Source organism: Macaca nemestrina, chromosome 4, assembly GCF_043159975.1.
Source record: "Macaca nemestrina isolate mMacNem1 chromosome 4, mMacNem.hap1, whole genome shotgun sequence".
NCBI classification, from domain to species: Eukaryota; Metazoa; Chordata; class Mammalia; order Primates; family Cercopithecidae; genus Macaca; species Macaca nemestrina.
This window is the reverse complement of record NC_092128.1, coordinates 36,695,969-36,722,208: the sequence shown is the minus strand read 5'-3', so window position 1 is coordinate 36,722,208 and position 26,240 is coordinate 36,695,969. Positions and strand designations below refer to the sequence as shown.

General features: G+C 36.1%; 1 protein-coding gene across 10 annotated transcripts in view; it reads right to left on the bottom strand.

The window, feature by feature from the left end:
- The window catches only part of LOC105475142 (calcium dependent secretion activator 2), a 564,483-nt gene that overhangs the window by 49,824 nt on the left and 488,419 nt on the right, over positions 1–26,240 (bottom strand). For 4 of the 10 annotated variants that reach the window (XM_071094564.1, XM_071094561.1, XM_071094567.1 and 1 more), the window contains 6 exons: positions 24,506–24,647; positions 24,258–24,377; positions 19,616–19,771; positions 18,050–18,197; positions 17,318–17,332; positions 10,083–10,157 (listed from right to left, as the gene is read on the bottom strand). In XM_071094564.1, coding sequence (XP_070950665.1) covers positions 10,083–10,157; positions 17,318–17,332; positions 18,050–18,197; positions 19,616–19,771; positions 24,258–24,377; positions 24,506–24,647 — 656 coding nt within the window. The remainder of the gene's footprint in view (positions 1–10,082; positions 10,158–17,317; positions 17,333–18,049; positions 18,198–19,615; positions 19,772–24,257; positions 24,378–24,505; positions 24,648–26,240) is intronic. The other 6 variants (XM_011730292.3, XM_071094565.1, XM_071094569.1 and 3 more) reach the window with 3 other exon arrangements.

The following is a 26,240-nucleotide window of genomic DNA, read 5'->3' as shown; positions in this document are numbered from 1 at the left end:
ATGCCACACTTCGGTTGGTTTGATTTTAATATAAAGTAGCAATAAATATGACATTTCTTACGCTCTTTCCTTGGTAAGATTTAATACTCCTATTTTTTTCCCATGGTAAAAGTTATTGAAGTCTTTTTCTGGCTTTTTCCTTTTCTTTTAAGGTTACTTCCCCTCTTTTCCATAGGTGTTCCAGTTACAGCACCTTGGCCTGAGAACAGTGGCTGCTGATATAGTACTGTTTTCAATTGTTGAAAGCTTATAATCACATCAATATTTTGACCCCATATCCCTCCTCTGAGCTCCACACCCAAATAGCTAATGTCTTCCTTGACGTCTCCTCCCTCAGGTGTCTCAAAGGCAGCTCAATCTCGACATGTCCAATGCTGACATCATGGTCTTTCTCTCCAAATCTGTTTCTCTTCCAGGACAGCCCACATCCGGGAACGATACTAACATTGAGGCCATAAACCTAAGAGTACTCCTTACTATTTCCCTTTTCATTGTACATCTTAAATGTCTTTGGATTAGTTCACCAGAGACCAAGTAACAGCTTCTAGACTACCCCCTCTCCAATCTGTTTGCTACAGGCAGTCAGATGAATCTTCTTATAATGCAAATCTGATTAATTCCCTACCCACACTCTCCAACCTTTCAGTGACTTCCCATTGCTCTTGGGATAAAGACTTTAAGCTCCTTAGTACTTCCTACAAGCTTCTGCTCACTTCTGTAGCCTTGTCTTGCTTGAGGTCCTGGTTTCTGCAGTTTCTCCTACTTAAATGGTCCTTTCATCTCCTCCTGGTTAACTATTTCATTCTTAGGAATTGTGCTCAAGCTCACTTGCTTGGGAAAATCTTTCCTGTCTTCCCTGACTAAATGAGTCACTGTCACAGATAATCCTACATGACACATTTGTATGGGTTGCATTTTATGTTTGTTAGTGTGTCTTCTCCAAGGGTTAGCAAACTCCCTGAGGGCAGGGACCTTGTTGTTTTGCTGAGCACTGTATCCCTGGCATTGAGCATACTTTCTGGCACAGAGCTGCATCTTGAAACTCTACATTGCCTCATGGCTGCGAATTTAATCCTTTTTAAAAAATGAATGTTGCCCTTTTCATTAGGGGCAGAGTCACAGTATATAGTTTTATGCAAAGGACTTTATTTTATTTTTTAGGTTAGAGACAAGAACTAGAGTATTGATGTCAGAGCACATTTCTTTAGCATTTTCCAGATTTACTTTCACCTTTTCTTAATGCCACTTATTCAGGAAACACTCATTGGATTATATGACAAGCAGTGTACAAAGAATAATACATTAAAGAGGACCCAGAGACACACACATAACCATGAAGAAATGGCACAGAAAGTGGACACAGAGGGCACTGGATGAGGAGAGGGCTAAATTTGCTTAGGAAGGTAAGATGTCTTCTAGAAAGGACAGCAAACCAAGACTTTTCTAGTTGAATTACAAGAATAAAGCAAAAAAGGGCTCTTCAAATAGGCGGCAGAATTTGAAAAGGCACAGGCGTCTGAAAAACTGTGAAAACAGTAGAACTTTGGAACAACTAGAGTTTAAGATGTGGGGGAGAGTGTTATAGGGACAAGAGCAATTATACTGTGAAGGGACTTGTAGGTGATGCTAAAAAGTTTTTCTTGTGGGTCAACCTTTCACAAACAATATTCTAAGGAATATTAATTCCTGCAAGATATTATTAGGAATTCTGGGATAAAGGGCCCCAGGACAGGTTAAGTGTAGGAACACTGCACTCTCAAACAGTGCATCACCCTGAACTACAAGGAATACAATGTACCCCAAATGGGTTAGCAACCTCATCTCATGGGACATCAACAAAATTCAAGTACAAGGTGCGCTGAGACACAATTTAGGAAATGATGGCACAGGGAATAAGGAATGCCTACAACATATAAAGCATTGGCAAGAAATGGTCAAATCTGTATTTTGGAAAGATACTCTGGCTTCAGGGCTATATTAGTCTGTTCACACACTGCTATGAAGAAACACCTGAGACTCGGTAATTTACAAAGGCAAGAGGTTTAATTGACTCATAGTTCTGCATTGCTGGGGAGGCCTCAGGAAACTTACAATCATGGTGGAAGACAAAGGAAAAGCAGGCATCTTCTTCACAGGGCAGCAGGATGGAGTGAGTGCAAGCAGGGGAGATGCCAGACGCTTATAAAACCATAAGATCTTGTGAGACTCACTCACTATCATGAGAAAAGCATGGGGGAAACCACCTCCATGATTCAATTACCTCCACCTGCTCCCACCCTTGACACATAGGGATTATAGGGATTATAATTCAAGGTGAGATTTTGGGTGGGAACACAGCCAAACCATATCAAGGTTGAAGTGGGGAACCATGGTGGAGATCAGTGAGGCAAGAATTTAAGTGGGGAAATGATGAGGGCCTGGAAGACTATAGTAGTGCCAGTGAGAATGGAATGCGGCAGAAAAGGGAGTGTTTAGGAGATTGACTCAAGGCCCTGATATCCTCTTGCATGACGTGCTTGAGCAGATTCTATAAAGACAGGGACCCTAGGATGACGAGATTTTGCAATGAGGTGATTGGTACCGCCAATGGAGACAGCAAATGCAAAACGAGAGGCACCTGGGGTGGGGTGGAGGTGATGTGGTATTTTTAGACATTGACCTTGTAGAGATGTACAGAAAGCAACTGGAAATACAGGGTTTTAGGTGATAAAAAAATGAGAGGAACAATAATAACAATATCAACTAATACTTACAATGTGTTGGCCACTGTTCTAAGACTCTATCTGTATTAACTTACTTACTATTCACTAACACTCATAAATGCTACTATCATATTACTCCTACTTTATAGAAGAGGAAACTGAGCCATAAAAAGCTTGTTTAAGTAACTTGACTAAGATTAGACAGTTAGTGGAGGAGTTGAAATTTGAACCCAGGTCTGAAGTTGGACTTTTAATGGCGATTCTGCACTGCCTTTCACATACAGAGTTGGGAATCACAAGCACAGAGTTAAAGCTGGAAGTGTAAAAGTCACAGAAATTTGTAGAAAAAAATTCAATAGAGGACCAACGATAGTGGCCCAAGAAGAAACAGCACTTAGTTGCCAGTGAAGAGAGAAGGGCGCAGAGAGGGAAGGCCAAGACCTTTTCTAGGCACATAAAATGTGTATATAGTAGGGAGGGGCACATACTGTTGAGTACTGTATGTGATTGAGAACTTGGGCTCGTTCTCAGGTTACTTGTGAAAACATGCGAGGTAAGAAGAGGATATAAAGGTGGCCTTGAAGAGGAGAGGTAAAAAGAAGAAAGTGCAGTTTATTATTTATCCAGATGTAGCAAATGCTTTTATCAATATGCACAGAACAATTAAAATATGGGAAGAAATATTTGGGATATGAGAAATTCAGTGTTATTTTCATCTACTTTATGTTAATTATTATGATATAAAAATGTCCATGACATGACTCTTAGAATTTGACAGTGTAGTAACAGTTAATGTAGAAACCACATGTTTTAATTTTTAAGGGCTGGTTGCTCTTTACAGATTTCCCAGAGATGTAGAATCAGTTAAGTGCATTGGATTAAGGATCTGAAGCTCAGAGGTTTGAATCCTGATTCTCACTAATTAATTAAGTGTTTGACGTGCATCAGTTTAATAAAGTACTTTGAGAATTATGTTCCTATCAGTGACTGAGGATAAGATTGCCCATTTCATTAGGGGCAGAGTCACAGTATATAATTTTATGCAAAGTACTCTATTTTATGTTCATTTCATAGGTTTTGTAAGGCTTAAATAAAGTCACATATGTATAGTTACAGTGACTGTTTCATAGTAGGTACTTTAAAACTCTTTTTAAAAAGTCATTTCTTCCTTGGTAAAAACAAGTGTGAATAAACTATCTTATAGGCTATTTTTTTTTTAAATATCCTGAAGTTTAAAGGTTTACATGCCAGTCTGGATGAAGATTAACCAGAGCAGTGTTTCTCAAAGTCTAACTCGTGGTTCCCTATTGTAAAATAACCATGGTGGCTGGTTAAACATGCGCGTTCCTTCCCCTCTTCCCAAACGTAAGACTCAGCATCATTGGAGACTGGGGTATGGAAATCTACATTTTAACAGCTCTCAGGTAATTTTTTTGTGTATGTGTGCTAACATTTAAGAATCACTGCCTTATGTTTTAGTTTTTCTTAATGAAATAAAACCACAGTCTACCCTGCCTGTGGACCCTGGCATCACGCCTGCGCACAGGCCCTAACAGCTGGCCCACACAAAATTTCTAGCTGGGGTGAGTGATGAAGGGCTTTTCCTGCTGAAGTCCATCTGTAAATAGGGGAAGTGGTCACTGTTTCTCTAAAGGCACAGATACCAGTGTAAGGCTACAGGGATCATGAAGAATCAGGGAAACATGACACCATCGAAAGAATAAAACAAAGCTGACCGATAACAAATGAGACTGAATGTGTATGCAAAAACCTCCCGACAAAGAAATGGCTTCAAAAGTGAATTCTACCAAATATTTGAAGAAGTGAATTCCACCAAACATTTAAAGAAGAATTAATGCCAATTCTCTTTAAACTCTACAACAACAAAAAAAAAAAAAAAAAAAAGAAGAGGGAACACTTCCAAACTTATTCTATGAGGCAAGCGTCACCCTGATACCAAAGCCAGACAAAAGATACTGCCAGAAAAGAAAACTACAAGCCCAGATAAACATGGATACCAAAATCTTCAACAAAATGCTAGCAAACTGAATTCAACAGCACATTAAAAAATCATACAGCATCACCAAGTGAGATTGATCCCTGGGATCCAGTGATGTTTGAATATAAGCAATTCAATTGTTATGATACACCACATTAATAGAATGGAGGATAAAAACCACAAGATCATCTCCATAGATGCAGAAAAACACTTGACAAAACTAAGTAATATTTCATGATAAAAATATTCAAAATATTAGGAATAGAATGAAATTATCTCAACATAATAAAGGCTACATATGAAAAGCTCACAGTTGACATCATATTCAATGGTGAAAAACTAAGTGTTTTTTTCTAAGATACAGCACAAGGCAAGGATGCCCACTCTTGCCACTTCTATTCAACATAGTACTAGAAGTCCTAGCCAAAGTAAGTAGACAAAAATATAAAATAGAATAAATAAGTAAAAAAGAAAAAGAAAAGAAACATAAGGCATGAAAACCAGGAAAGAACATGTAAAATTATCTCTGTTTGCAGATTACATGATCTTAATATGTAGAAAACCCTAACGACTCTACAAAAAAGAACTGTTAGAATAAATAAATTCAGAAAAGTTGCAGAAAAAAAATCAACAAACTATCACAAGATCAGAAAACCAAACACCGCATGTTCTCATTCGTAAATGGGAGTTGAACAATGAGAACACATAGACACAGGAGGGGAACATCATGCACCGGGGCCTGTCGGGGGCTGAGGAATAGGGGAGGGATAACATTAGGAGAAATACCTAATGTAGATGACGGGTTGATGGGTGCAACAAACCACCATGGCAGGTGTATACCTATGTAACAAAACTGCACATTCTGCACATGTATCCCAGAACTTAAAGTATAATAAAAAAAAGTCATTTGTATATCTGCATACTAACAATGAACTATTTGGAAAGGAGGTTAAGAAAACAATCTCATCTACAATAGCATCAAAAATAACGCAGTACTTAGAAATATACTTAACCAAGAAGGCAAAAAACTTGTACACTGAAAAGTATAAAACACTGAAGAAATTAAAGCAAATAACAAATAAACAAAAAAAATCCCATGTTCTTGAATTAGAATAATTATTATAGTCAAAATGTCCATACTACTTAAAGTGATCTACACATTAATGCAATCTCTATCAAAATCCTAATGGTTTTTTTAAAGTAGTAGAAAAAGCAATCCTAAAATTAATCTGGAACCACAAAAAAACTTCAAATAACCAAAACAATTCTGAGCAAAAGAATACACTGGAGGCACGACACTTCCTAATTTCAAAATCCATTGCAAAGCTAAAATAATCAAAACACTTGATTTTTGACTATGTGGTGATGCAAAACAATGTTACTGGCATAAAAACAGATGTATAGGCCAATAGAACAAAACAGAGAATTCGGAAATAAACCCCCACACATATGGTCAACTGGTCTTTGACCAGAGTGTCAAGAGAAAAGGATGGTTTCTTCAATAAATAGTGCTGGGGAAAGTGGATGTACACATATAAAAGAATAAAATTTGACCCTTATCTCACACCATAAACAAATGGATCAACAAAACCATCAACAAAACACCATCAAGTAAAAATGGATTAAATAACTTAAGACCCCAAACCATAACACTTCTAGAATAAAACATAGGGAAAATGTTTCTTGACATTGGCCATAGCAATGATTTCTTGGCTATGATACGAAAAACACAGGCAACACAATTTTTTAAAAAATGAGATTATATCAAATAAAACAGCTTCTGCACAGCAAGGGAAACAATCAACATAATGAAAAGGCAACCTACAAAATGGGAGAAAATGTTTACAAACTATTTGTCTGATAAGGAGTTGACATCTAACAATAGCAAAAAAAAAAAAAATTAAAAATTAAAAATTAAATAAAATGAGCAAAGCACTATGTCTCTAATGAACATGTATAAATGGCCAACAGGTATACAAAAAGGAGCTTAATATCACTAATCTTTGGAGAAATGCAAATCAAAATGACAGTGAGATATTAGCTCACATCTGTTTGGATGGCTTTTATCAACAATCCGAAAGATAACAGGTATTGGTGAGAATGTGGAGAAAATGCCCATTGTTGGTGGATATGTGAACTGGTGTAGCCACTATGGGAAATAGTGTGTAGAATCCTCAAAACATGAAAAATAGAACTACCATATGATTTAGCAACTCCACTAATGGGTATATAGCCAAAGGAATTGAAATTAGTATATCGAAGAGATATCTGCACTCTCATTTCTTTGCAGCATTCTTCTCAATAGGCAAGACTTGGAAGCAACTTTAATATCCACAAGACAGGTGAATGGATAATGAAAATGAGTTACGCGCACATAATGAAATATTATTCAGCCTCAAAAGAAGAAGGAAATCCTGCCATTTGAGACAAACAGATGAACCTGGAATATATTATGCTCTGTGAAATAAGTCAGACACAGAAGATTAAATATTACATAGTACCAATTATATGAGGAATTAAAAGTAGTCAAAATAATAGAAGCAGAGGGTAGAATGTTGGTTTCTCAGGAGCTGAGGGGAGGGTGAAATGGGGAGATATTTGTCAAAAGCAGTCTCAGTTATGCATGATGAATAAGTCCTAGAGAGCTACTCTACAGCACAGTGCTACAGAAAACAATACTATTTGCTAAGAGAATTGATCTTATGTGACTGTTATCACACACAGAAATAATTATTTAAGAGGGGTGGAGGAAACTTTGGGAGGTGGTGGGTAAGTTTATGGTACAGTTAGAGGTGATGGTTTTATGATTATATACTTATATGGCTGTATACTTATCTACAAACTCATCTTATATATATTAAGCATGTACACATTTTTTGTCTGTTAATATCTTAATAAAATGGTTTTAAAATATCATAATTATGGAGATAATTTACATCATCTTTTTAGAAAACATCAATTATTGTCATCTCTTATAGAAGCTTGAGATGTTTGGTTCAACCTAACAAGTAAACTTATTTTATACTTTTCAACCAAAGAATTAAAGATAAGTACTATTTGACAGCAGGATAAATTAGGCATAGAGGAAAACTATAATCTAGTGCTGATTTCTAAATATAATATCCAGTATTATATGAGGCTCTTTTAATCAAAATTAAATTAAAAATTTAATTTCTCAGCTTCACTAGCCACATTTCAAGTACTCCACAACCACATGTGGCTAGTAGCTACTGGTGGACTGTGCAGGTTATTTTAGAATATCTTCTCCTTACTTAGCTCAAATACACTATTTTTAAAATTAACCAGATATATTTGATATAGAAAAATTTAAGTGTCTTACTTTGCCAGAAATGGATGCAGAGATGACATGCAGCCCTATCTGCCTTCTCTGTACTCTTCCTTCCCACCCCCAAAGCAAAACTTGTTGGACTTTTTCCTTACTGCTTGATTAACCCTATACCATCTATAGCTAGCCTGTAATTGAATGATGCCAATTATGCAAACTTCTTACAAAAGGCAACTTCCGCATGAGCACTATGTTCATGGGTTGGTTATATCTGGATAAAATTTCCCTGAAGGCCTCACAGAGAATAAGGTGCAAAGTTAACTTTATTTCACTGTAGTGGGTTGACTGTGTGGTGATGCAAGCTGCTGTGCTGGGCTCCTCAGAGGGTGGAAATCTCACTGCTCTTCCTCAGAGAGTTTGATTCTCCAGTGGTTCACCCCTTCCCTCCATGGTTTTCCTATTATTTTTTTCTCTATCTATCCACTTGTTGGTGAGTGTGAGAGGTATGTGTATGTGTAGGTATTTGGTGCAGTGGTAAAAATCAGGAGAACAAAAATAAGCTGGTGAGGTGGTGTGATTCTAACATCATTTTTCTTTGTGGTTGTTTTCCACTCTAAGACATGACACTAGATAATTTGAAAAATACAAAAAAAAATTGAAGACGCAATAAAAAATTCCCATTACCCAGAGAAAAGCTCTGTTAACATTCTGGTGTTTATCCTAACAGTCTTTTTCCTATAAGATACAAATTCAGACCATACTTTATACTTTTAAATATTCAGCTGTTTTCACTTAATACTATATTATGAAACTCTTCATTTACCATTAATAGTCTTTGATAGTATCATTTCTTAATACAGATGTCCCATAATTTGCTTTACCTTTTCAGATGTCCCATAATTTGCTTTACCTTTTCCCTTATTAGAAATTAAGGTTGTTTCCAAATTTTGGTAAGACATAATATGGCAAATACCAATAGTATATATTTAGTGCATCTTAGTGTGACAAAATAGAAAAAGGTGAAAAGGTATTAATGTACTTGATGTATTTCCAAACTATTTTCCAGAACAGCTGTAACAATTTATACTGCCCTATATAGGAGAGGTGAGTGTCTCGCCTCACCTAAAACTGAATGTTACTTTAAAAACATGTATGCTAATTTGCTAGAGAAAATAGTATATTTTGTAGCTCACTTTGCATTCCTTAAATTATTGAGGATTAACATTGTTCATGTTCATGTGACGTCTCTGTTTTTTTTTTTCTTTTCTAAACAGGATGTCTTTGTCTGTTTATTAAATTAGGAGTGGTTTTACCTTTGTTTCTTGTCATCCTTCCAGTTGTTTTATGAAGAAGCCTGATTTGGGGCTTTTTGATGAAGCCTTGTGAGAGCATGGGATATATCTGCTCACAGGAAAGTACCTCTAGGAACATGACCATTCTCTTTGTTCATCCTCTTAAACTCCCGGTGCTCTCATGTTCTCTCTTCCTTTCCTTATCAGCCCCCCATCTTAAATGCTACCCATGACCGTCTGCTACACCTTAGTGGGAATCTAAATCATCTAATCACTAAATGAGGCGTCCACTGCTTCATCTCTTCTTATACAGTGAAAGATCATAGCTTTTATCAAAGGTATTTTGAGCATCAAATGGGAAAACCTGGGAAACTCCTGGGCGTGGAGGACCTCAGATGTCACCCTGCAGCTTTCTCTGTCTGTCTCTGAGACCAGATCTACAGCCTTAGTGCCGTCGCCACTAAAGATGGGCTAAATTCAAGGACTGATGGCTACCCAAAGCTGCTATGGAGTTACATAGCAAGAGAACATGAATGTGACATAATAAGGTTTTACTGGAAGAAGAGTTAGTGTTAAAATGATAACAATTTTAGGAAAAGCCAAAATTTATTATATACAAAAAACAATCAAAAGTTGTTCCTAACCTTTTTTACTCCTAACTTTTCTGAAAATTCTAATTTTTTCCTGCCCTAATCTTTTAAACTACATTTTTTCTCAATTAGATGTTCAAAAATATTTAAAAAATTCTCCATTGAAAATTATTTTTCACTTTGATTTAAAAAGCTGAATAAATAATACATTACCTTTGAAACTAATAGCGAAATGATTTCTTTTACACTGTTGTCGATCAGATCATCTATTTTTGAATGGTACTGTTGCTAGATATTAAAAGATAAAAATTCATTAGTTGACATGGACACAAAATTTTTGTCATCAGTCACAAATGCTCTAAATCTACTAGTTATGACCTATCGGATTTATTTAAAATGATCACTTTGAACATTAAAAGAACAAAACCTTGAAAATGATCCACCCAATCAACACTTTTCACATTGTGGTTTGAAAATTTTCCCATGTGCACTGTTGAGTTAAGCAGCTAATGGGGTTATTATTTAGATGAATCGAGTTCTTATTCTTATTCAGGCAGAGGAATGTGAAGGATACTTTTTGTCTTCTCCTCTATAATTAAGGTGGCCATGTATTTTTCTAAAGGGTTGGTTTAGCTGGAGAAGCAAAAAGACTAGAAAAAGATTTAATTAATACTGCATTTCATGTCTGACAACTCTCATTCATAAGTTATTTTAAATGTGCTCTAGAAATAAAATGAGCTCCCAATTGTTCACTCTAAAAGGACCTTTTTGTCAGCACAGGGAGCAGCAGTTTATACAATTCTTACAATATGCTCGAGCAAGGGCAAAATTAGAATTTCATCAACAAAGGTGAATAGATGGTAACAAATTAATAGGCCATAAAAGGTATAATGAAACATCACTCACTCTCCATAGTTTTATTACCGCTTCCTCATGAAAAAGATGCCTTTAAATAAATACCAAAAAAAGATGTATTTAAAATCAACCTGAAAGACTTTTTTTTTTTTTTTTCTTTAGAGAATACTAGAGGGCTCCATTCTTAAATTAGCAGAAGCTTTGGCTTCCAAGGCTTGTGAAGGTACATCCATTTAAACAGTAATTCTTCCTTTAGAAGCATTTATCTGACAGCTGATTGTCCCCAATAGCCACTTCACAGAAAATGTGACTTGTAAAGACTAACCCTATCTTGATGGTTCAAGGCTTCTTGGAACAGCTAACAAAATGCATAGAGTAAAAGTACTCAGGTCAATATAAACATTAGACCAACTTCACTGCTGGTTGAATGGTTTCTTAAGATGTAAGTTTTTGAAAGCTATTTTTTTTTTTTTTTTTTTTTGGTGCTGAAAACATGTCTCAAAGTTTCCACACAGAACAAAACATCAACTTAGGTCTGCTTTGGAATACTCAGGAACGACACTCCACCCCTCTCCCCAAGGGTTCCGACAGCTACAAGTGGTTATCATCAACCTGCATAAATAATAAATAAAGGAAGGATAATTTTGGAGTGTCTGAATTATTTTCTTTTTCTGTGTGAGTCTGAGTGTGTGTGGGTGTGAATATAAGTGCCTAATGATGAGTGATCTAAAATTAACCACATCAGTGTGAATGTGGAATTTTCTGAGCACATATTGCACCCACTAAAGCGCGTCTGTCTCACTTAAAGCCGTTATCAATTCCCAAATTTGTGCTCCCCAGAGGATAAATGGAATTGAAACATAGAGAGTGGGTTTCTATCTTGAAGAGAAGGAAAAGGGGAGAGAAGACAGAAAAACAGGTAGAAGAAACAGAGCCTGAAAACGCTGGCTGGCAGTTAAAGTTCTGATCTAATCTAAATTATTAATAATTTTCTGAGCCAGGCAGGCCCACACATGAACATATCTGAGACCAGCTGAACAATTCCAGTGCATGGGCTGATGGGTAGGGTAATCCCTCTACAGACACACTTACAAAAAAAGGCCCCCCAGCTCCTGGCTGAGAGCTGTGCAGCTGACTGTGTGATGGAGAAGCTTATGCAAATAAGCTCTGCCTGGCTCTCCCGCTCTGCCACTCTTGTTTCACACCCTTCTGACTCCAGATCAGTGTATGCAGCAAGAGGAAATGAAATGCCATGTGATACTCTTTGGAGTAGAAGAGGAAAGAGATACAGGAGTTGGGTTTCAAGTATCTCACTTCCCTCTTACATGGAAAGTGCTCCAAAGCATACAGGCATTGAGGCACCCAGACTTCCAAGCAGTTTCCTAAATATGCCTTATCCCCAATGTTTTTCTGTGTTTTCATAACTTTCATTTTTTGAACTCAAAGTGATCAAATGTCATCAGAAAGCTATCGTATATAAAATACAGAGCTTCTACATGTTAAACTTTTGGGTTGAATTGATTCTGGCAAATCTTTTAAAATCAAGTGATGAGCCACAAAAGAGGTCATTGATACCCATTTTCTTGAAAAGTAGTGAAAGTCAAGGGACAATAGGAACCATTAAATTCCCCTATAATACACACCTGTAGATTGTTGCTTGCTTTGATACCTGATCTAGCCATAAGCAGAGAGAAAGAGAAAAAAAAGGAAGAGATGAGGAGGGAGGGAGAGAAAATGAGAATGAATGAACAAAAACAAACACATACAATGTTAAAAAGAAAGGAATAAAGAAAGAAGTATACATCTTAAATTTAATACCCAAGGGGTAAATCCAAATAGTGTGAGGTTTTCAGATTTCTATAATATGGAATTCTGCTATTGTAAATGTATCTGATTAGATATGACTTACGCTAATACTACAACTGCTGGAAACTTTCAGAATCTGCTCTGGCTGCACAGGTGGTGGGGGTGGTAGAGGCGCATGAGCATGAGAGAAAAGATGGCCTGAGAATTCCCATTTTACATATATATTCTGCAGATTATAACTCACATATGCCATACACAGGTAATACAAAGTCAGCTAGAAAAAGTCATTCATCAGGGGACCGAGATAACTTTCTTTTTCTGTTTTTTTTTTTTAAATCCTTGCTAAAAGATTTATTAAATGATGTATTTCAGGAAAATGACAGATTAACATGAAAGGAAGCTGTAGAATTAAGGAACCAGGATGAAACCAGAAATTGAAATATGTCAATAAATGTAATTAATGATTAACTGTGAAAGTAATATTTGTGTGTGCACACATTTAAAATAAGGCAAGTCAAAAACTGCCAAAATAACAATGGATATTATGTGTTCATCTGGGGTGGGTACAGGAGTGTTCAGTGGTTGTTTAAAACATCTAAGATCAGTGGTGTGCTTAAACTAGTTCACAAAAGCAGCTTTTTAGAAATTTTCAGATAACTTTCAAAGACAAACACGAACATGCAAAAAGAGATCACAGGTAAAAACAGCGTTTATCTGCATAGACATTTACAAGATAAAATTGATAGTTTTTTTTTCCCATTTAGTATAACAGACATTTTTGTAAGAATTTGGTACATTTTTGTTTCCAACAATAAAAACCTAAAAAGTTTTTATCAGAGGCTGGGCATGGTGGATCATGCCTGTAATCCCAGCACTTTTGGAAGTCAAAGTGGGAGGATCGCCTGAGCCCGAGTTCGAGGTTGCAGTGAGCTATGAATATGCCACTGCACTTCAGCATGGGTGACAGAAGGAGACAAAAAAATAAAAAATACTGAGAAAAGGTAATGCGTATACACTGTTGGTGGGAATGTAAATTAATTCAGCCACTGTGGAAAGCAGTTTGAAGATTTCTCAAAGAACTTAAAACAGAGCTACCATTTGACCCAGCAATCCCATTACTGGGTACATATCCAAAGGAACACAGATTACTACGCCAAACTAATGAAAACAAAAGCAAAACAAAAACCACTTGAATTTGTGTGTTCATTGCCATGTTTTTTTTTTTTTTTTTTTGAGATGGAGTCTCACTCTGCAGCCCAGGCTGGAGTGCAGTGGCGCGATCTCGGCTCACCGCAAGCTCCGCCTCCCGGGTTCCCGCCATTCTCCTGCCTCAGCCTCCCAAGCAGCTGGGACTACAGGCGCCCGCCACCTCGCCCGGCTAGTTTTTTGTATTTTAGTAGAGACAGGGTTTCACCATGTTAGCCAGGATGGTCTCGATCTCCTGACCTCGTGATCCGCCCGCCTTGGCCTCCCAAAGTGCTGGGATTACAGGCTTGATCCACTGCGCCCGGCTGCCATGTTATTCACAGTAGCAAAGACATGAAATCAACCTATGTGTTCATCAACAGTAGACCAGATAAAGAAAATATGGTACATATACACCACGGAATACTGCACAGCCATTAAAAAGTACAAAATCATGTCCTTTGCAGTCACATGGATGTAGCTGGAGGCCATAATCCTAAGCAAATTAACACAGGAACAGAAAATCAGATACTCCATGTTCTCACTTATAAGTGGGAGCTAAACACTGAGAACACATGGACATAAACATGGGAACAACAGGCACTGTGGACTGCTAGAGGGGAGAGGGAAGGAGGGAGATACGGATGGAAAAACTACCTATTGAGTACCAAGCTCAGGACCTGGGTGCAACACCCACGTGTAACAAAACTATACATGTACCCCCATATCTACAACAAAAGTTGAAATTAAAAAAAAGAAAAAAAATAAAATTCTTAGAATACTTCAAGTTGGATTGATAATCTTAGATTCTAGGGCTTTGTCAGATTTCAATTCATTCTTAAGCTAAGTCTCCCCACATCTGCTCTCAAAGGCAAACTGTGCCTGCTTTCCCAGCAGGTGACTCTGGACTTACATTCAAATAACCATTCAGGAATCCTTACTTCTTGAAGCCCAGGGAAATCATAGGTCAGGCACATTCCGAAAATCCTGGCCTCTCTACAATCAGGTGAACAGCACCACTTCACCTGACTGTTGTTACACAAATACACTCAGGAAATGAAGACTAATTAGATGCCAGTGAATTCCAGCTTTCTTAAAAGATTCTGGACCTTGTCTTGGGGTATATAATATTTTAAAGGTACTGGATTGTTAGTTCCAGAAATGGGTGCATTTTAATTTAACTGAGAATAAAATTGGCCCAAGTAGGGCCCCTTGCTCCCCTGAATTGCCATATTAATGAGTTTTCACCTTCATCATCAACTAATGGGACCACTGAATGAAGTGGTTCTGAGGGCTGATGAATGCCTACAGCCCATGTAGTCATCTGCTTTTGTGCAGTTATGGATAATGAAGATCCTAAACACTTCGGTGGTTTTGTGATCTCAACATCTGTCCCTGAGGGACTGGCCTGAGATTGCTGACTCATTTCACATAGCTGTCACATAAGCAGATCATTCACCCAATAATCACTCCATTAAACCCTATTCTGGGCCTCAGTGGAACATGTTGGCATCATCATGTAGCGTGTAAGAAAACAGAATCATAACTTAGAAGCACAGAAGGGAATGCACTGTGGGGAAGGAGTTGTGCAAGTTTTATCCAAGCGATGACAATATAACAAATTTACTAGAGATTTTGGAGAGGTAATTTATAATTTAGCAAAAACATTGCTGCCGTGTTTAACTATGTAGTACATATTTTTTATATGGTTCCAAATTGTCTAGTGATCTAGTTTTTTCAACAACTTTGTTGCTATTTTAAATGGGGTTCACTGACTCACCTGTATATGTAATGTACACACTAATTTTCAACAATTCCAAAACTTATCTTGGCATATATAGAGAGGGAAGGTCTATGCAATTATGTGAGTATGTTTACTGGAGAGAAAAAACAAAGTATAAAATTCTTTTGCAATGAAATTCTTGTTTGCCACTTTTTCAGGGTTGCTAATGGGTTTTACACCTGCACATTTTGAACTATGTTAATTGTGTGAAAGTTGTGGGGAACTAATTGTCTCTGGTGTGAATGCACAGGTGCACACATAATGAACAGCAGTAGATTCCTCTTCAAAACCACCCACCTATTAATGTAAAGAATCATTTGACAATGTAACAATGTTCGTCATCTGTGTGTGTGTGTGTGTGTGTGCCTGTTTTTCCTCTTAAGTACTACAGCAAGTTGTTTCTTACAGGGGAGGATTTTTAAAGCCGTGACAACAAATCTGTTCATTCACTCAGCAAACATTTACTAAGTGCCTACTGCATGTCAGGTACTGCAGTGTATGTTAAAATAAGAACAAATGGATAAACCCAGTATCAATGGAAGATGATTCCACAAACCAGATGAGAAAAGAATAGGTTTATGAAGAAACAAGATAATATTCTCAGGCAGACAATCAAAGGCTTACAGCTGGGTATTAAAAAAAATGAGGAGGTAAATAGGAAACACTGGTATCTAAGCCAGTTGCCTACTTATTCAGATAGTTAGATATAATAAATCATGTTGTAAGCGATCAGAGAATGGTAATTACTGAACATTCTATAACACATATCAGTTACTTGATAAATTTGTAAGGTTGTATGCTATGGTATTATAAATACATTTTTTTTTCTGCTGAATTGCTCAAATAATAAAACTATGTATTCATGCATAAATATAAATTATGGCCAAATAGCTAATGTCTATATCTGGGGCAATAGGTATAGAATTCACAAGTAGTAATCCTTCCCATCTACCTTCACAGTTAACTAAACCCTTCTGCTTGGATGAGAATTGTCAGCCCAGGAAGAATCACCCTGAATTTGATTCCCAATTGTCAACTGTAAGACTTGTAAGATGTAACCTACCTGCAGGACACAAAGACATTCTGACTCATGGAAAAAATTAAAAAAAAAAAGTAACACTAGTTAATCCTTTATGTATAAAGTTTTTCTAACCTTGTAACTCAGGGATTCTGGGATGGTATTTTATGATGACCTGTTGTGGAGGAGGGCAGAAGTCTCATGACACAGGCCTGCCTCTTCCTTACCTCTGATGATGGTCACATCCTAGGCCATGAGTGGGAGGAAAGACTGTATCACTGGTGGGCTTGTACCTCACTGAAATCCACCATTGGGTTCATCTCTATGAAGTGACTTTGGGTGTGGACTTCTGGTTCAAGTTTTTAGGGGCTATATGTCATCTAAAGCTCCAAACTTGAAATTCTTTTGGTATTAAAAGTATACTGTAGATAAATGCTTGAAAAATGTAATCACTCTGCTCCTATAGCTATTCAGATTTCAATTTAAAAGAAGGTGAATTAATTTGGTTTTAAATCATTTTATCTTTAAAATTTTAAGAGTAGTTTATAAATTCTGCAGCCTAACACGGGAGAAACATTCCCCTTGTCATTATTTAAGGTATAAGTATTTAGTGGTTTAGTGAATCTTTGGACTATTGCTATGTTATTGTAAGCTGTTAGCCTTATATATGCGAACACAGAAGCCAAAAATCTGAAAATAAATTCATATAATTCTAATTTGAAAAGATGAAAATAAAAATACATATTTACAAAAATAATAACTCAAATGAAATGTGCTTTTAGAAAAAAAAATGAGACTTACCCATTGACTACCAAACTGGATCATGCCATGGGGGAAAAAAAAAGATGATGAAAGAGAACAGAAGGGAAGAATAAAGAAATGAAGAAAAAGTAATTACAATGGGAAAAAAAGGCAACAAAATGTCAACTTAAACAGATAATTAAAGAAAAATAAATCAATTTTCACCCAATCACCACTCTCAACAAAAAATCGTGGGGTAAAATAAAATTGTACTTCTGAATATAAAACCAAACAAAATATAAATCAAATAGAAAGAATAGGATATTTATTGATAAGAACGAGGTCTAGATTTTTAAGTCTATTTCTACCTAAATTTTTTAAAATGGGAACTACTGTGTAAATAAACTATTTCATACTTTTTTGTGTGTCTTTTATAGATGCAAACTCTGGATACTCTAGATTTGATAAACAAAACAGGTAGCTTTCCAGATTTCTCATTTGCTTGTAAAAAGCAAGGTTTATGTAAATGACACAACACTTAAGCTGTTAAAAGCTGTATCTAAAAATTCATGGCCACTTATGCAATTTTAGACCGTATTTATATCAAAAAGGAGAAACCGACATGAGCAAAGGATAACGGGCATTCTATTATTATAATAAAGAAAAGATCAAACATTTGGTGCTGGAGAACTTGGTCTTTTCAATCCAATCTAGAGAATGCCTTGTGGAAAGAGCATCTCGCATGCCAAGGCACCCTGTGCTTCCTTTCCCCATGTGGCAAATTCTACATACCTCTTGTCCTCCATCCAGGGCACAGAGTTTGGTGCTTTGCTTTTTGGCGTCGACTAATACATTAAACATAGTGCAAACAGAAGCTGGAATGCGCAAGTCAGTTGTTTTGCTTGCCTTTTGTAGCTTGAGTTCAAATGCAGTTCTTGTTCTAGTTTTTAAAACATGAATTCAGAGTAAGAAATTCTGCTATACACCTCACCTGTCTTGTAAAAAGCGAAATCAACTCTATAAGATGCTAATTTAAAACATGCAAATAAGGAGTAAGCAGTGTGGTAGTGCTTGGGCACTAAGGGGTGGGATGCTTTTCTTTTCAGGTGTCTCAACGAAAGATCAGATTGTGATATTTTTATATTAAGCCTAGCTTCATCCAGTCACTCAGGCAGTATCACAACCCAAATCAAGCTTTTTGTTATATATAGAGTACCACATTTAATGGAAAAAAACTCGTAATTTCAGTTATTGTCTGAATTAATTGTCTGAATTTACAAGTAGAAAAATCACACACTTGTATGCATTTAAGCAGAAAATATCCTCTATGCGAGGGCTTACCAAATTAGAAAAAAAATAAGCACAAGTCTAGAAAACTCTAAACATCGTAATCAATGTACGACAGACAATGTGTAATTCTTTTATGTCACTTACATTCTCTTTCAAAAACCTAAAATTGCAGACAGGGTTTTGAAAGAAACTGCATCATGAGCAATTTGAATTGGTTTTGCTGAAGTATCCTATGAAAATCCACAGATTTGAGACATGAAAATCAAACATGATTTTTAAAAAACATTAAACTACCTAATCCAGGGCCTTGCCTTAAGGGGTCACTGAACATTATTCTAAAGACAGATTTTTTTTTTTCTTGGTTTCTAGATTTCAGAAATATCCAATTGGCCTAACCAGTGTTTGAATGCTTTTCTAATATGTGGCTCCATATTGTCCTTGTATACATAACGAACAAGGACAATGGAAAAAAAATGCTTGACCAATTAGGATGCAAAGCTGATTTTGTAAAACTATTATAAAATGAAAGCACATTTGGAAGAATACAAAGCCTCATAACTTATTTCCAGTTAAGTTATAAAGAATGTAAGCAGGTAGATGGAACTCATCAGATGTGGACAGAAAATACCAGAAAATAGTAATCCCAGAACAACTGATGGTGCTGATCCTATTTTGAGTTTACTATGCCATTTCACAGCACACAGACACAGTACATAATGCATACAGAACATAACAGGCCTTTTTCATATGTCTCAGGAGATATTACCTTGGGAATTTAAAGCACAGTATTCCCAGAGAGATAACAATAAGCCCTAAAGAAACCATTAATATGGTATAGATGTTACTGATTAAGGCAATCGTTGGGAGACCTGAAAAAAAGTATCAAGCCAATTTCATCAATTACATGGGTCCTCAGAATTTAATCAAGATAACCTAATGCTCATTAAATGTTGGAATAGTAGTGCATAATGAAACCTTGGCTGTGACAATAATATATTAGGTACTTGATAAAAAGTGATATTTTTGGGTGCTGGAACATTAAGCAGCAATTTGAAAATACATGTCTACCTTTTGACACAGGCCTCTAGCATATCACTGGCCATTAGTTTAAGTCTTTGCTCTAAGTGGTGGGCAAATTCCTGTTCTGGCCAGTGCAGATCAAAGACAAACATTTGCAGTGCATCAAGTTTCCAAAAAAGGTCTTCTGATGTTGCTGAGCCATTGCTAGAAGAAAAAGGAAAAATGAACATCATGAACTCCCCCTGTTAATTAGATTTATCATTAATACATTGTTTTTTCTTTTCTGTATCAATTGCCATCAGTGAAAAAAAATCATATAAAATCTTGAATGATCCAATATTTTCTTTGTTCAGCCTTCTAATTGTTCCTTTACAATTCTTAATAAGGCAGGGCAAGGAGAATAAAATAGAAATAAATATGGTGGTAGGGCACCACTGCACTCCAGCCTGGGCGACAGAGCAAGACTCCATCTCAAAAAAAGCAAAACAAAACAAAAACAACAAAAAAAATATGGTGGTAGGGTTTCATACAAAGAGGTAAAATGGATACGTATACTTTACTAAGGAAATTATATTGTGTACATAAGAACAAACATTGTAACTGTTCACTAGGATAAAGATTCTTGCAAATCCCCAAAATTATGTTTTATGCAGGAAAATTCTTATGTTAGCAACCAGTACCTTTGCCGTTATTCATGCATATGTGCTTCTGTCACCATGGTGGTTTCTGTCTATCTACACGTGTGTAGAATATAGGGTCCCTGAATTTCTCAATTATAGGTAAAGGTGAGACAGGTACTGGAAATAAAATGGGCTAGATAGGGAAGCAATCTTTTATTTTCATTTTTTGCCTTTTCTGGCTTATTAAAACCCAACTTAGTGCAAGGTGTGGTCTAACAGAGGAATGACATTCAGGGTGCTCTAAAGATGGAGAAAAACAATGCATTTCAGTTCTTTATACCTAACTGTGGAGTCAAGATTTGCTAAGCATTCACTACTATGGTGAAATTACTCTAGAGGACTGTGCTATCAGCCCATGTAAGAAGGTAACTCATATAATATTTTGGCAAAGGATCATGCTATTACTTTCCATTATGCAAGTACATAGGCTAATACAGAAACAAATGTTTTGAAAGTAAAATATTCCTACACCAAAACATATTGAAATTTAACTATAGAAAGCATAAAAGCAAAAGCAGAAAAACAAAGCTGCTGTATGATTCATTTGTTCTCAGCTTTCCAACAATTGCTTCACATATACTAACTTCAAATTTGTATTTCTAGTCTACAAAAGAAAATTAAAGAAATAAACTCATTTATTACAACATCGCAGTGGAAAATACCTATGCAACAAACCTGCACATTCTGTGCATGTATCCCAGAACTTAAAGTAAAACTTAAAAAAATAAATTGTTTAAAGCACCACATTATTTAGCTAAATATATCTTAATGAGCTAGCTTAGAAAAAAAGTCACCTCTTGCTCTTGACTAATGAAAAACTTATTTCTGCCCTGCACCCTGGCCTCAGCATCAAAGCTCTATCACAAACCTACATTGCTTTTCTCTTCTCATTCTGCCAGTAATTCCTCCTGATCTCCTTGTCTAGCCAAAATGCCCTCAGATTTAAGTTCTCTAGGGACCAATCACAGCAAAGCAGTGAACACTCCCATAGCACTTTATTCACTTAAATCTCTTCACCTTAATATTCAGTGCCTCAAATGCACCATTAAATAAGAGAACCAGACAACACCATGCTGATTCTACAGTGAAAATGTTGAAAAAACACTACCTTTATTTCTCCTTTTGCCATATGTAATACAATTAAGAGAAAAAAAGACCAAACAAAATCTCCTTTCACATCCACAGTGTACAGTTTGGTAGATTAGAGGAACTAAGTCTTAACAATAACTGAATACAATTGGCGAAGAAGCAAATCTACTTCTTATAATCTTTTTACTTTGGAGAAATGTAACTATTTGAAATGTATATATTCTTTAACAACACAATGACAAGGAAAAACATCATAAAACAAAATCTCTATTGGTAAAGGCAGAATTCTACTAAAAATAGATTTTCTAATAATATACAACAACCTTTATAGAGAATATGGTTATATTTTTCTTCTGTTTGATTCTATAGTAAGATTCTTGACAATAAATGTGTTTAATTGGGAATGTAATTAAGAAAACAAGTGTTTGTTATAATTAGACAGATATATGAAAAAAATGTGAGTAGGCTTTCTCTGGAGTTAGTACATATAACCTGCAATTTATTCAGAGCTTTTTCATTTTAAAATTATTTCTAATCAGTGACCTATTCCTAAAGGTATTATTAACAGATTAAAGAATTCAAATGTGAATAAGAGACTCTGAGATAATTTCCTAAAAATGCCAGCAGGAAACTTAACTTACTGGCATTCATTTCTAGAGAAAAAAAAAACAATAAAGATTTATATACAGATAGATACGTGGATGAGCAATCCTTGCATGATTTATGCATTAGTAGGCAGGGATGTATCTTCAAAACCATGGTTACTTTTATATTCTTCGTATTTAATCAGTAGTTGTATTTTTAATTCTTTATGTTAAATATAAATGTTTCTTGTTACGTTTCAAACTTCAAAAAACAAATGGCAATACCATCATAACGTTATGAGTAATTCTGGACACTCTGACAAAGAACCTAATGTTGATAACCTTGGTAGGTAAAGATAATGGTGATCAACTTGTAAAAAACATTTTTCAATTTCCCCAGAATGGTGAAAGCACGATCACTTTACTTATAAAGCCCCAATTTGTCATTATTTCTGTCCTGAGATTAACATACTTTAAAAAAGAGTCCTCAATAAGGGATTCGGAGTTCATAAAAATCCCAAAGTTAATAAAAGAGTACTAACAAAAAACTAAATTTCACAGGATAATGCCCATGATAGTGTTCTTGGCTAAAATCAAGTGTTAAATAGATGAGAAATTAGGAAGAAAATGAGTTAAATTATAAAACAGTGTAAAAAATAACAAAAAATCATACACTTAGGTTCATTATACTTTGTAGGCAATTTTCTGAGCACACACAGACACCACTTTACACACTCTAATGGCCAAAAGCATTTGTCTGTAAGAAAAAAAATTCACATGTAACATAACATCCTAGTGAGTATTATGAATGTAGTTATGATGTTTAACTTGGAGAAATACTGCTGTATTACTTTGCAAGTTATTCTCTTTCTTGGTCTTTTCCTATCTCTTTTCTTGATTGTGTGCATACCTGACTGGGTGTGGATTTGCAGTTGGTGGTGAGACAGGTAGAAAAACAGCAAGTTCTTAAACACAATGTTCTGTGAGAGCAGAACAAATTAATGACAGGAGTGAGGAATCTGTAGTCAAACAAACCTGGGTTCAAATGTTGCCTCTGTCACTTACTTGCTGTGAGATACTGGGTAAGTTTTGTTTCTTAGTTTCCTTATGACTTAGTTTCCTTAACTGTAAAATGGGGATAATGATACGAGGTTGTTATAAAGATTAAATGAGATAAATAACTTGGCAATGTACTGGAAACACAGTAAATTCTCAATAAATGGAAGCTATTTTTCTTCCTTTCATGATTATTCTTTCTAGTTGATTTCATATGAGATCTTGGGCAAAGCAGGTAACTGCCCAAGTTTTCCCATTTGTAAACTAGGACTATTACTTCGTTCTGATTGCTGTGAGGTATAGTTTTAAAAGCTATACCATTATAAATTATAATGATGATGCCTGACGATAGTAATAATAACAAAAACAACAATGTAGAGTAGTACTAATTATTATTTACTGGGTGCCTAGGATATGCCAATAGTACTAATCATTTATTGAGAGCCTAGGATGTGCCTCAATACAGTTTTTTTTTTTTTTTAAAGAATCATCACAAAAACATCATCTTTCAATTAGGTGTCATAATTGTTTTAGAGTTGAGGAAAAAGCTCAGGTTAAGAAAGACTTACAATTAATAAGCTAAGATCTAAATTCAGACCTGATCAATTTAAAATCCCATTCCTGTTCACTTCAGTGTTTCTTAGTTGCTGATTCTGCAACAGGCAAACTCATCATGATGTGAAGTTAATATGGTTTTTGATGATATAAAGACTATTTAAAAATACCAGGATGTACCAACTGCATAATAAAAGAACAAAAGAAGAACTTCCTGGTTTTGGCAATGAAAGGACAACCCCTTCCCTGCATGATGTAGTACTGTTTTTTAGAAGTTGAGACTAAGATAAAAATAGAAAAAGATTATATTCTTGAAACCATTCTTCCAAAGGTTTTCTAGTTGCACAAGGTGAGTCATCTGGTCAGTAATAAAGCTGGAGCTAAGAATCCTCAAAATGCCTATACTTAAGAAGAACTCTGGTTATTTTACTTAGGGTACCATGTCACCAAATGATTTACTTAGGGTAGAATGTCACCAAATGATTCCTATCCCACATATTACATATGAACTACATTAAACTAGTGTATTTTTTCTTTTTAATCGACATCATTCATTACAGATATGCTAAGCTTAGCTTACTAGCTTAAAAAACTCAAAATAAAAAAAAGCAGTATTCCTCAACCAACGATGATAAATGCCATGCAGTCTAAACACATCTGCGCAGAACACAGCCCAGGCCATGCACCAGCTAACACATCACCAGGAAATAAGTGAGGAATACACACGTGGACTCATATAAAGAAGGCATCCACGAAGGAGTAGAAATGTTAGGAATCTGTGGAAGATTAAGAGGCAGACTTGGAACTTTTGGAAGAGCTACATTGGGAAGACTGTTGGCGATATTCCTGTAAAGAAACAAACAACGTGGGAAGGGACCACCATAAGCGATAACTACAGATGGCCAATCTAAGTAAAATCATAAGGTCAAGGTTGAAGAGGCAGGTGCTCTACGGACACTAGGTAAGATACCTACTTGACAGGTTGCCATGTCTCCTGCTCAAAACCTCTGTGAATTGACTGGGCGATGGAGGACTCCATGAGATCCACGTAGCGGACAACCAAGGGTACAAAGATTTCTTGCAAGTGTTTGTGAAATTTTCCATTACACAGAAGTGCTGAAATAGCCAAGCAGAAACAGTGTTTGTCAGAGGGATAATATCAGACATTTGGAAAATATAGGCCAAAAAAAACATGTTTCCTGAGAGAGTCTGACACAGAAGAACTGATAAAATGCAGACGAGAGTACATCATATCCCCCATATTGAATATCAGATCATGGAAACTGATCAAAAAGTGTAATTAGCCTTCTATATATGACTGTCAAAACACAAATAGATAATACCTCTCTAAAATTCTCCTGGCAGGTGGTATGTTTTTATTTTCTAAGAGGTTTAACACATAGGCACATGACCACTCGCTGAAAATTCAAGGGAGCTGCCAGCTCCCCTGAAGGTCCCGACACATGTAAATACAGCAATTAAGCAGAGTTACAACCTCTGTGCTATGCTGTGTATCACAAAGGAGCTAAATCTGCTCAATTCTATGAGGTAAGCTTGATTACTTGTAAAAGCTATTCTTGTTCACTCAGGAGGGTGTCTGTGGGTTTGGGAATATCTATTTTGATTCATGAACATTATAGTTATTTGTGGAGTTTTCTTTTTAGTCATTCAATTTTGCATATCTGTATTTAAAAACAGTCAGCATATCACATGGATTTTTCAGTTTTCCATTTGTCTTTAACAAATGATAGTATGGAACATCCTACCTAAAGTAGTGACAGAAGTCTTAGAATTTGTGCCACAAGGCTGCTGGGCAAGGTACACTCACCTTTTTCAGGTGATGAATGTTTTCTATGCAGATGATACAATTTTATTAAAATACAGGTGAGTATGTGCCTAAGTTGCACCATGAAAAAACAGAGCATCTATAGGAAAACAGTAAGTAATGCTAAGTAATATTTAATAAAGAATTTATTTTAGATGACAATACCATGAATTGTAAATATTTCTCAAAGAACATGCCCTAAGCCCTATTGTGGCCCTCAAAGTGAAAATGTGCGAATTTAAAAATATACTGTGTGGTCAGGAAACGTATTCCTAAAGAGATGGTACTTTAGTTGAATCTAAGTGACAGAAGAACCTTCCATGGAAGACTTAAAGGGGCGGTTTCCAGGTAGAGGGAACAGCTAGCAAACAAGTTTTGGGGAAGAATAAGCTTGGGTCTTTGCAGAGAGATGAAAGGCCAGAGTAACTGCAATAGACTGAGGGAGGGGGAGGGGCAGCCCACAACAGGGTCTAGAACCTAGGACTGAGTAAGGAGTGTTGCTCGTAGTGGCTGTGATGGGAAGCTTGACGATGCTTATCATGCAGAGGAGTGACATGATATGATCTCTCTGGCTGCTGTGTGGAAAATGGACTAGGTAGCCAGGGGTGAAAACAGAGAAAAAGGTTAGTACTCAGTTGTTTACTGCAATAGATTAGGTAAAGGATGATAGTGGCTTTGACTAGGGTGAAGAGGGAGAAGCTGGGGAAAAGTTAGTAATCTCATCCACTTTTATGGATCTGAATAGCTATATATGCGTATCATTACTAAATCTAATTACTAGCAAGTCCAATAGCAGTGTCTTATAAAATACTCACTGTGACAACTTCCTACACTATCTTCTTCAGGGCAAAAATATCCCAAAAGCCTAAGAGTGTTTTAGATCT